This window comes from Haliaeetus leucocephalus, unplaced genomic scaffold (assembly GCF_000737465.1).
Source record: "Haliaeetus leucocephalus isolate CR32 unplaced genomic scaffold, Haliaeetus_leucocephalus-4.0 Scaffold395, whole genome shotgun sequence".
Classification (NCBI taxonomy): domain Eukaryota; kingdom Metazoa; phylum Chordata; class Aves; order Accipitriformes; family Accipitridae; genus Haliaeetus; species Haliaeetus leucocephalus.
Genome location: NW_010972831.1, coordinates 1,913,152 through 1,924,378, shown reverse-complemented (window position 1 = coordinate 1,924,378; position 11,227 = coordinate 1,913,152). Strand labels below are relative to the sequence as shown.

At 43.6% G+C, this 11,227-nt stretch overlaps 1 protein-coding gene across 1 annotated transcript; it reads right to left on the bottom strand.

Moving 5' to 3' along the window:
• Window positions 1–1,989: 1,989 nt before the first annotated feature.
• Window positions 1,990–11,221, bottom strand: PRKRIP1 (PRKR interacting protein 1 (IL11 inducible)). The gene is made up of 6 exons (XM_010573527.1): window positions 11,137–11,221; window positions 9,805–9,883; window positions 8,262–8,362; window positions 7,383–7,468; window positions 5,490–5,557; window positions 1,990–3,121 (listed from the first exon to the last, which is right to left on the bottom strand). The coding sequence occupies exons 1-6, from the start codon at window positions 11,146–11,148 to the stop codon at window positions 3,006–3,008; spliced, it is 462 nt and encodes a 153-aa protein (XP_010571829.1). The 5' UTR covers window positions 11,149–11,221; the 3' UTR covers window positions 1,990–3,005.
• Between the last annotated feature and the right edge of the window lie 6 nt (window positions 11,222–11,227).

The following is an 11,227-nucleotide window of genomic DNA, read 5'->3' as shown; positions in this document are numbered from 1 at the left end:
GTTACTGGGTCCGGACCTTGCGTCTCTCAAATGTTTCCACAGAGAAGGTATTGGTGCAATGGGATGTAAATGTGCTTTTATTACAATTATTAATTATACAGCAAAAAGTCGCCACTTACATAAGTCAAAAGGCAGTGCTGACTTCTGCCTCCGCCGAGCTGCAACACCCTCTGGCTCCCTGCGTAAAGCCAGACCGCTATCTCCCTGCATTCCTCCTCCATTGACTCAGCAGGAAATCCTGTATAAACCCATCAAAAGAGCAAGGATAGGGACAGACTTATGGGAAAGAGGAGGGAGTGCCTTCCCTGCAAATGAGAAAATGCTGAGCGGCAGCACAGTGGGTCAGCTTTATCACAGGGTAGTCCCATCTTCCTGAATTCACTTCTGCCTGGGGAGGGGAAAAGACAAAGGGAAACAATTCCTAAAAGCTTATTAAAAAGACAAATACATTTGTTATCCTGAGTGTGCTTTTCACCTCTGAGATTATGAATACTTCTGCTCGGTTACAGCACTAACACTGCTATCTCTCGGGGTCCCATGCTCACACAAACGCATGTAGAAATGGAACAGCAGCGAACTTTAGCCCCTGAAGATTAGTCTCCGTCAGAGAAAGGAGAGAGACTCCTCTAGAAAAGAATCCAGGGCAAGAATTTAATGTAAGCAGGTCAAACTCCTTGGCAGTTTAAAGCCTTTACATTATTACTGCTTTTTTGGTGTCATGTTTGGAATAGGAAGCAATTGTAGAATTCTTCCTCATTTTACTACACACGGGAGCACTCCCTTTTTCTACTCCATGGACAATATTTCCCCTGTTTTGAGGTCACGCAGTATTTGCATTTTGTCTTAATGAAGAAACATCCCTTCAAACGCTCACTCTGAAGTGCCTTTGTATTCTGGAAGACATAGTACTGACACAACCAACCAGAACATGGCATAGTATTTTTCAGAATTCATAGCAACACCTACCAAATACAGCTCCTACTGCTCCAATTCAGCCACTCCAGCAAGAAAGACCATGAGGCAGATACCACCTTCAGCAACACATTCTCTTTGCTTTTTATGGATTTCACCTACAAACTTAGCATTCCTAGAAAATGTAGTGTGTGAATAGTTCAGCATGGGTAACAATGGCATCTTAAGGAGGCAGGTTGAGGCTACACACCTGAATTCCTTTAGTTCACCAAGACAAACTCAAGTCCATCTTCCTCACGACTGAGAAGTGTGTCCTCATGCAGCAACATCTGCTCTAGTTAATGCAAAACAGCACTTATTTATTCAGCTCAAAAGCCTGACAAGCTCAGAGGCAGAACAGCCTTTGTTTATTTGTGAGACTCTCACTTCTCCATCCACGAAAGCTAAGAAACATCACATTTTTGTGGCTCATCTTAGGACACAGACTTACCAACAGGGTTTACCTGCCCTAAGGGGGATTCAAGTGAAGCAATTCTCACAACTCATCCCTCTCCCCAGGTAAAATGCCAACGACTGCAGAACATCCATTCTGCAGCTTAAGCGCTAGAGAATGAAACACTGTCACAACTTACTCTGAAGCACCTGCCTCAATGGAGATTAAGCAGAAAACAATTCCATGCAGATCTCTAACCCGGGGGTGGGGTGTGGGGATATGGACCTTGCAGCTCAGAAGTTATCCAGCTCTGAAGTCTTTGGGTATGTACAGGGGAACTAAACACAAACATCACTTGCACTTGATCACATCTGCTTCCTTGCCGCCATGGTAATACCACTGAGAAGCCATTACATAAAGCCAGCTCAGACAAAATGCAGGATTTCTGGCAGCACTGTTCAACAAAGGCTAAATCTAAAAAGAGAGCCTCCCTTTTAATTGTTTTTGCTTTAAATAATTTGGCATTAACAAAAGCTTGAGAAGAAGTAGCACCACATTCTGGATGCTGAGGTCCTGGGACGAGCATGTCTGAAAGATAGCAGGCACTTCTAATTAAAGATACACTGAAAAGACAACAACCTAAGTTACAAATAAAACCGCCACTGCATATGCTTTTCATTTAAGCACCAATAAGTGAATATATATATATGGATGTTACGATTCCTACCAAGGAACCCGAAGTTCAAAGCAGAGAGCTCAAGCAGAGAGCAAGGCAGGTGTCATTACATGAAACTGAACACAAGCAAAACCATTCTATTCCAAGCCTTTCTGCCACAGGGTGTAGAAGCTTTACAGACATAATCTTTTGGAAAAGATACTCTTCCAATCCAAAAGCAAAAAGTAAATGAAATGCAGCTAACACCTTTTTCCATATTTTCCTGTGTGCCACATCACTTGGTGTTTTTGTCCTTCCTGCAGCACTGCAAGCATCTCTTTATTTCACTGAAATCCTCTTCAAAAACAAGAAGACAGAACAATCCAACACATCCCCTTTATTAATTTAAAAAACATGGAAGAAAAGTAATAGGGAAAGTTTTAGCAATAAAAAAGGGATCCTGCTTAAAAATCTATAGAACTTGTCTAGCAACATAAACTGATTTCTTTGGGTTAGAGATGACCCCATACAAAACCCCAAATTCAGAACACTCACAGTGCAGGAGAGTCTGGCTACAGACCACTTTTCTACTTTAGGTTATACTCTTCCCTTAGATTCATGTATCCCACTGCTACCAGCTTTGACATAAGTAGAATACGTAGCCCTCACAGTAATATTTTCCTTAAATGGTAATGGATATGTTTTAGCTTTCAGGCAGAAAAACACTCTGGGCCATGTTAGAAAGAACTCTAGGGTCACAGAGACTTATGGCTGACTCTTTAGAGCAAACTTAGAGCAGACTGCACAGCAGTTATACAAGCAATTAAGAAAAAATCTCTTATTTGGCATTTCTCTATCAGTATCTCTTGGGCCTGTGTCGTGAAGGTCATTCACCGTTAAGCAGATACAACGTACGCCAATGGGTTCTGCTTGGCTGAGATGAAAGACTTTCATGCTCCTGAATATAAAGCAATGAACAGTGTTTCCAGCTGTCCCTGAAAGGCCTCATCCTCTTCCCATCACAAAACTGGGCTCTTCAGCATCATCTTCCTTCTCTTCCTCCTCCTTGCTATCCTCTTCATCATCCTCGCTGCTGACTCGCTCTTGAGATTGATCGGGTTCTAAAAACACAAACAGTATGAATTGATAACATATTCCCATGTGTTTCCCTTGTTAAGTATTTCACAACGAAATAGTCTCAGCTGCTAAGCAAACGTGTATTAGGTCACACTAATTAGTACAGATGGATAACATATTCCCGTGCGTCTTCCTTGTTAAATATCTCACAACAAAGTAGTCCCAGATACTAAGGAAACATGTATCAGGTTAAATTAATTCTACTGAGTGATGTAGAGCTCAGAACATCAAATTCTCCCTTGGAGAAATATTCCCTCGCCTCCAATATTACCACTGTGCCAAGTCCATCATTAAACAACTCCACCTCCTACGGAACATTATTTCAATGGAGGTAGTCAAACGCTGAAGTGATAGATTATCTCATTCGCAATCTCACCTCTGCATGTCGGCATGAACTTTCAAGTATCACAAGAGTACAGTTAAAGAATGCAGGCACTAGAAAGCCACAGGCAAGACTCGGTATATTTCTACAGTTATCCAAGTTCACAGAAATTCCACAAGGTGCCATGAACTTTTACAGACTGTTTGGTATACTGCAAGTACAGAAACTCGTTAAGATATGTGTAAGATTAACGAGGGTCACAGAAAACTCATGAAGCCTGCTAAAAGACCAGAAAATGGCTACTAGAAATTAGATAACAGATAATAAAAATTAGGTATGGCATAAAGTGGGACCTGAATCTAATAGCCATTCTTCTGCTCCCAGCAGCTCTTGTATCTTTACTGTTTCTCAGGCCAAGTCACACTCAGCTCATGCTCTGACCAGTTACACTCAGGATTTAGGATTAGTGGTCTGATGCCACCGCGTGGTGAAGTTCGGCACTTTCATTTTTTATTAGGGATCTGTACAATAATGCAACTTTAACAGCTGACCTTACTTAGCACCAAGCTTTGCTCTACATGTTTTTACTATAACAAAGGTGAAAGCAACTCAGAGGTTTTATTTATTCATTCAAAAGGGAAGATAGATGCTTGCCTGCCACATCCAACAAATACACTTCAGTTACTTTGGAAAAACTCTCAGATCTCAACCCAGGGCACACAACACTAGAAAAAGACAAGCCTGTTCTCAGTAGACTAAAGATGGCTACCACTGGCCTCTATCTCCACTGATTTTTTTATTATTATTATTCTTGTAAATAGAGAACCACAAATGGTAAAAAGCTAAGAACCGTTCTAAAGACAGGGGAGTTTGGATTCTGGCTTCCTGAAGATGATTTACTTGTGGCGAACAAAAGCAGTCCAGCCCAACAACTGGTACATGGCAGTCCCATACCACAGTGCCAGTCCCTGATCCAGCTCCCCTCTCCCCCAGCCACTCCCTAAAGGGATGAGTATCCTGTTTTGTTCACTCAAAGTGAACAGAAGTATGCTCATACTTAAATTTTCTTCCCAGTCACAATAAATAAATGAGTAGCTTTAAAAAAAACAGAATCAAAACAAAACAGCAAAAAAAAAATCCACGCTGCTACATTCACTTGCTGTCACAAGTAAAATTAACCTAACGATTAATTTGTCCTCCCATGTTCATATGGGAGGCTGGCAATGGTTCAGCTGAAACAGATCCAATTCTGAAAAGCAAAGCAGAAATAAGGTAGAACTGTCAGACAAGTCACTGTTCTAGCAGAATTATCAGAAACCGTTGTAACTTTAAGACTAAGAATTACTGCAGAGTTGGTGTGCTAATCCACAAAGGACAACTATTTGAAAGAGTAAGCTAAAACATACTCACTGAAAGGAAGCAACAAGTATTCAAAAGTTTGAGCAAACAGTTACACTGACATTGCTGAACATTAACTTTCAAAACTGCAGGAGAACAGAGGCAATCAGGTTTTTCACGTTATTTCTATGCAAAATAAAATAGTTGTGTGGAACAGATGGCACCAAGGTGGCTCAATTTCTTACACACAAAATCATAACTCAGTTTCTTGCTGTTCAAGCTGTGCGTTTCTTCCACCTGTTTTCCCATACACATTCAAAATATACTTAAAAAAAGAACAGCCTTTAACAATACTGCCTTTTTTAGCAAAGATGTTCTAAATCTGCAGTTTGTCAGAATTGCTGGAGCAAAACATCCACTATTAACAAAGTCGGACTCCAATGTTTGCTGTCCAAAACTTCCCCTAATAAAGGGAAAATATTCACAAACACTCAAGTTATTTGTAAGATTAAATCTCAACATAGATGGCTTTCAAAGAGGACTTTTGAAACATTAGCTAAAATAACAAGCCTAAGGCTCAGCCTTCCTATCCATGTATCGAGAATGCTTGGGACGGGGTGGAACAAACGCTTCTAGGCTCCAATTAGGCAACAGCACTAAGTCTTGAGAAAAGAAAACAAAATTTCACTGACCTTTTTCCTGCTTCTTTTGTTCAAGTTTATTTTTCTTAGCTTGCAGTTTCTTCTCTTTTAACTTCTGGCTATAAAGCAAAGAAAAAAAGACTCTTTTCCAACAAGCTTCTGCACATTCATACGCTGATAAAGGACGTTACAGACATCTTGGAAAAGCAGTCTTCAGAAGAGAAGTTCAATTTAAATTTGGCCTCAACTGAAAATTCAATGAGAGCAAACTTAAACACATGATCAATAGAAAGTTTTCTATGTTGTTTTTAGTCTAATGAAATTTTTTTTAAGTCTTCTGTGATGCCACTGCAACCAAAACTATATAATATGCAAGAATCTCCAAGAACACAGAAGGAACAAAAATGAAACTGCCCCTACATTTTAGCTACCTAGCCTAATAAACCAAAAGAGAAAATGGTGTTAAAACCCAGACTGCTGGAACTGAACATTGGGGAAAAAAAATTAAATCATCACCAGTAATATATACTTTAATTGAAAAAAAAAAAAAAAGCAGTATGCTTTGACCTTCATCTTTGGCTGCACTTCGTCAGTATGTTGGCCCCTAGGAGTAGCATTAGGAGTAAGAGGGAATTTCAGTTCATACAACCCAGCTCTGTTTGCCTAGCAAAGGTAACCCAGCAATCTAATGGCAGACACAAGGCAGAGCAACCTGGGATTCATGTTCCTCTCTTGATGCCATAAATGAATTCTCTTGAAACAGAGAACCAAGTACTGTACCTGTTAGGTCAGGACAGAAGAAAAAGGGTGGTGAGGGAAGTTAGAGGGGTTCCTACAGGGCAAAGCTGGTTGGTACCTACACCATTAGACTACAGAAGGGGGACAAGGAGGCGTTAAGTGTTTAGGCAGCATTTGCTGTTTGAACAGTTGTTCTCCATCTCAGCCAGGGAAAAGGCAGCAGGCCAGATCTGACTTGCTGGCCATCTGTTGGACCACACTAAATTAAAGTAAGGTGGCAACAGTGTTTGTGTTGTGCACTTTTGTGCTAATATGCCAGCGACTCACTTTGCACAGGCCTTTCAGCAGCAACTCTCAGCTACAAGATGTAAAACCACCATTCTCAAAGAAGTGAGAGAGAGGCTGCTCAGGGTCAGACCCTCTGAAAGAGCTGAGCCATGATACTCTGCTATTTCTGAAAGGTATGGTGGACACACACGGTGGAATTTAAATTCTTGTATTGCTGCATTACAATGCTCAGACTGTTTCTTGAGAGCATCAGTTTTGTAACTGTTTCACTTTGTCTAAAACTTAGGAGAAGGATGGATTTAATATTTTTTAATTTTTCCATCTAACTTACTAGACTTGACCTGCCAGGTATTTCAGTGAGGTAGGTAGAAGTAGCTACTGATTTTAACAATACTGCACCCATCAGTGGCCTTTTCAGTATTCACAGACTGAACTGGACTAGTCACACTGACAGTATAGGGGAGGACAGCATCAGGCCCTGCCACACCCTGCTAGTCCAAATCCATACGTGTACCCATTAAGCAGCACCCATTTTTGCACTTAAGCTGCTTGGTGTCAGCTGTTTCAGATATTTATTTAAGCCAGATGTACAAACTTCTCCTGACATTGTTAAAACAAATATGCAGTAAGGCATGCTGCGGTCAACACCACAGTGTCAGCAAAAGCTGCTCAACCAGTCAAAAGTTATCCTGCTAGCTATGGCATGAAAAATAAGCCATGCCAGCAAAGCCTGTCAAGATTACAGCTACCTTGAGAAACCAAACAATTACATTAACAAAATTAATTTCCACAGCGTGACTTCTCAGCTGAGAGATGTAGACACAGAATGATAGCAGTTACCCAAAGCATGCAGCTACAGATGAGGCACAGGGCATGAGGGTTTCCATGTCAAGCCTCCTGGGAACAATCTGCCCTTACCGCTTCCTTCTGCGTTTTGCTGTTTGTTCTTCTGCAATCATCTTATTCCTCTCCAGTTTCTTCTGGAATTCCTCATCTAGTCTTTGCTGTAATTGATCACATGTCATACTTTGGTCACAATCTAAAATTAAAATACTTCTTTTAAAAGAAAGTCATGTCCTTTTAGGAAGAAGTCTTTTAGCAAAATACAGAAGGGAGCTTTGCCACGTTTTGTCTGGCTGCTTCTTTTTACAAAACCCGTATTCCTAGGGATGACTTCTGTACAGAGAGCATTTTTAACCTGCAGCCTGAGCCAAACACTGAAGCCTTTGGAGGGAGGAATCCTCACCAAAACAGATGAGGGAGGTTGGGCTTCTGCCCTAAAGAACGTTTCAGTGAAAACAAGAGAATAATCTGAGAAACAAACATTAACATACGGATCAAAGGACTCATCTTGGCCAAGAGAGAGTATAATAATAATGCTCTCTGAAAAAGGTGCTCTTCTACTTGACGAAGACTTAAAGGAAAGAGATCCAGACTGTGTGCACAGGTACTTGCTTTGATTCTATCTGTGCAAGACAGTGGTATTAGGGATTTCTAGTTTTGAAAGCATTTTCAAACCAACCTGAGAACACACACATTCACACGCGGTCTTACTGTGTGCTAGGACCCCAGTGAACAGAGAAGATGGAGCATGTCTGACACAAAGCACCAAATGTTTCAATACTGACAAAGACGCCACATATCACATACTCCTACAGCTTTCCTCTGATAAGGGGTGGCTTGGAACTGAATTATTTGTACATGACATTAAAAGAAACAAAACATTTGCAATGAAGACCAAATAGTCGGGGGTGCAGGGGGGCAGGGGGGAGCAGAATTATAAAGAGTCCTGCTGACCTTCTCAGCCATGGCATCCATGAAATCTTGCCTCTGGTACTCTCGCCGACGAAGATGCCGGTACACATGAAACTCCCCACTCCCAGCTCCGGCACTGGAACCTACAATAAAGAAGAGTTAGTCTACTAGAAAACAACATATACTAGATGTTCACAAATGACTACAGCTAGATGCTGAGGGACAGGACGCATGAAAGGGCCCTGTAAGATGAAAATCTACTAACAACACACAGAGTGTGTCACCATTTTATATAAGCTCAAATCACTCACAATCAAAAGCCAAAGCAAGCTGCAAAACCATACACTTACGGGTCAATGCAGTTTCTACTGGTCAGTTACTCCCCTAGAGAGAATCCAGTCTTAGCTGGACATCGAGGCAGTAAAAGAACTAGAGATCAAATGCACACCCCATTCTCTTATAGGTAGGGGTGAGCTAAAACATCCTACTGAGGCTGCTTCTGGCTAATTTTCAGCATCTCATACAAAAAATAAAGGTCAACAGAAAGGTGATAAACCCCATCATATTATACTTTCCCGTGCAAGACAGATACCACTGACAGTTTTTGACCATTTCTTCATAAATGAAATCCCTATAGCCCTCTCTTCCTGGCATTAGTCTGCATGTTGAAGTCTCACAGGAGCTTTCAACATCACACTCCATTCTCTTCCTCTGTCTCCTGAGCCATTTCTCAATGCAAAGCACACAAATACATGCCTCAAAGAAGACACCTAGTAATTAAAACATGGCAGCTGAGACTGCAATAGGGGTGCTCTTGATACCAACAGAATCCCAGCACATCAGGTGCTCCCAGAAAAACAAGACAGCTCAACTCAATCACACAGCACAGCTATTTGAAAAAGCCATGAGGGAATTACAATAAGCAGAACAGTTTATTCAGAAGTCTATAAAAGCTTTAGTCCCAGATCAATTACTCTGAAATAAGACCAAGTCAGCCTCTAGAAAGGATCATTAATAAGGATGAAGATCCCAAAGAAAGCCAGAGCTTCTACATGCAGATACAATTTATACCACAACTACTACATTCAATCCCTGCAGGTAAAAGTAAAGTGTAAGCAGAATACTTGGGTCACGTTCCTTGCACAGCTACCAGCTCCCTACCTGACCATGTACAATCATATCTGCTGCACATGTCTGCTTCTCACTGCCTGAGATTCAGACTCAAAGCAGTCAAAATGGGGACTTCATAATTATAAGCTTCCAGAGCACTCTCAGATCCATGGAAAGGACAGATTTACTTATCATCATTTACTTGTCATCACCAGAGCAGCAGCTTATTTCATTGCACACAGTCCACATGCTGGAGTGCCACAGGCATTGTTCACTTTGCATTCTGACAACAAGCAGAAAGTGGCACGCAAGAACCAAATAAAACTTGAAAAAGCAACTCTCAAAGCACATTTCATACCTCTCTTCTCCAGCAAAATGAGCAACAACAGAAAACCACTTCTGGTCTTTTCTGTTAAACAATTTCCTCAGTTTAATGTAGCTGACCCTAGATTTATCTGAAGAATAGTATCTTTACCCATCACATCTCTAACGAATTCCGGGGGAGGTCGTGGTGCCCATTCATTCAGTTTTTCAGGAATTGGTACAGTCTTTTCCTGCAAGAACAAACCAAGCAGTCATCAGTATCTTCTAGGAGCAAAGTCTGCAATTTTAACACATTGTTGACAGGTGGTATATGTCTGACAACAGCCTCTTCCATCAGCTGACAGATCTCAGAAGGAGCACAGCTGTAGTAATTTCTTCACGCATAAGGATCAGAAGCAGGCAGCAAACAAGAATCAGAAGGTATCCTCTCTTTCCCCCACATTCAGGCCTGCAGGTCAACAAAACCCAGGAGGATTAGGGGTGTCTATGCTTCTTTTCAGTATGGAAACTAGAAGGAAGCAAGTCAGCACCTCCAAGCACTCGCAGAAACTGAGTATACTCCCACTACCAGTAGTCTGGGAAGCGATGAAAGGCATTTGTGTACCTTCCATGCTAGATCTATGGAGGACCGGGAAGAGCAGGGAAGGGAGAACACATGGTGCAAGGTCAGAGGTGCGGGGACGCCTCAGCCTCCTCGAGCACACACAGAGGGAGGGTGAGAGTCTCTGCCTGCCAAACACCTCCTCCTCCGGACAAGGATCAAAACACCCGGTCAGAGGAACCAGGGTCATGCTCCCCCCTCATTAAAAGCAGCAGGCAGAGGAGAGACCAGCAGGCAGAGCACTGAGGGGCCAGTCCTCCCCCTGGGTCCCCAGAGAAGGGTCTCTCCCCTCACGACAGCCCAGAAAAGACGGGTCCCTCTGCCCTCACGCCAGCCTGGCGGGTGTGTGTGTGGAGGGGGTTCGGCCTCTCTCCCCTCACAGACCCGGGGAGAGGGGAGGTGGTGGTGCCGCTCCCTTTTCCCTCACGGACTGAGAGGAGGAGGAAGGGGGGGCCGATCGCTCTCCCCTCACGGACCCGGGGAGGAAGGAGGTGGGGGCTGGTCCCTCTCTCCTTACAGAGCCACGGAAGGGGATCGGTCCCTCTGCCCTCAAGGACCCGGGGCGGGGGGTGGGTGTGTGTGTCAGGTCCCTCTCCCCTCAAGGACCCAGGGAGGAGGAAAGGGGGGGTCGGTCCCTCTCCCCTCACGGAACCAGGAAGGGGGATATCGCTCCGTCTCCCCTCACAGGCCCCGGGGAGTCGGAAGCGGGGGGAGTCGGTCCGTCTCCCCTCACAGAACCGGGGAGGAGGAAGGGGGGGGTGTGGGGGGAATATCGGTCCCTCTCCCCTCACGGACCCCGAGGGGGGTGGGGGTACCGGTCTCCCTCTCCCCTCACGAGCCCGCCGCCCCGGGCAGGGGCAGAGGCCCGGCGGGTGGCCTCACCGGGTTCCTCATGAGCCGCTCGAGGCGGAGGCGCTGCTCCTCGGCGGCGCTCCGCGGGATGACGAGCGGCTGCGGCTCCTTGCGGGGCCGG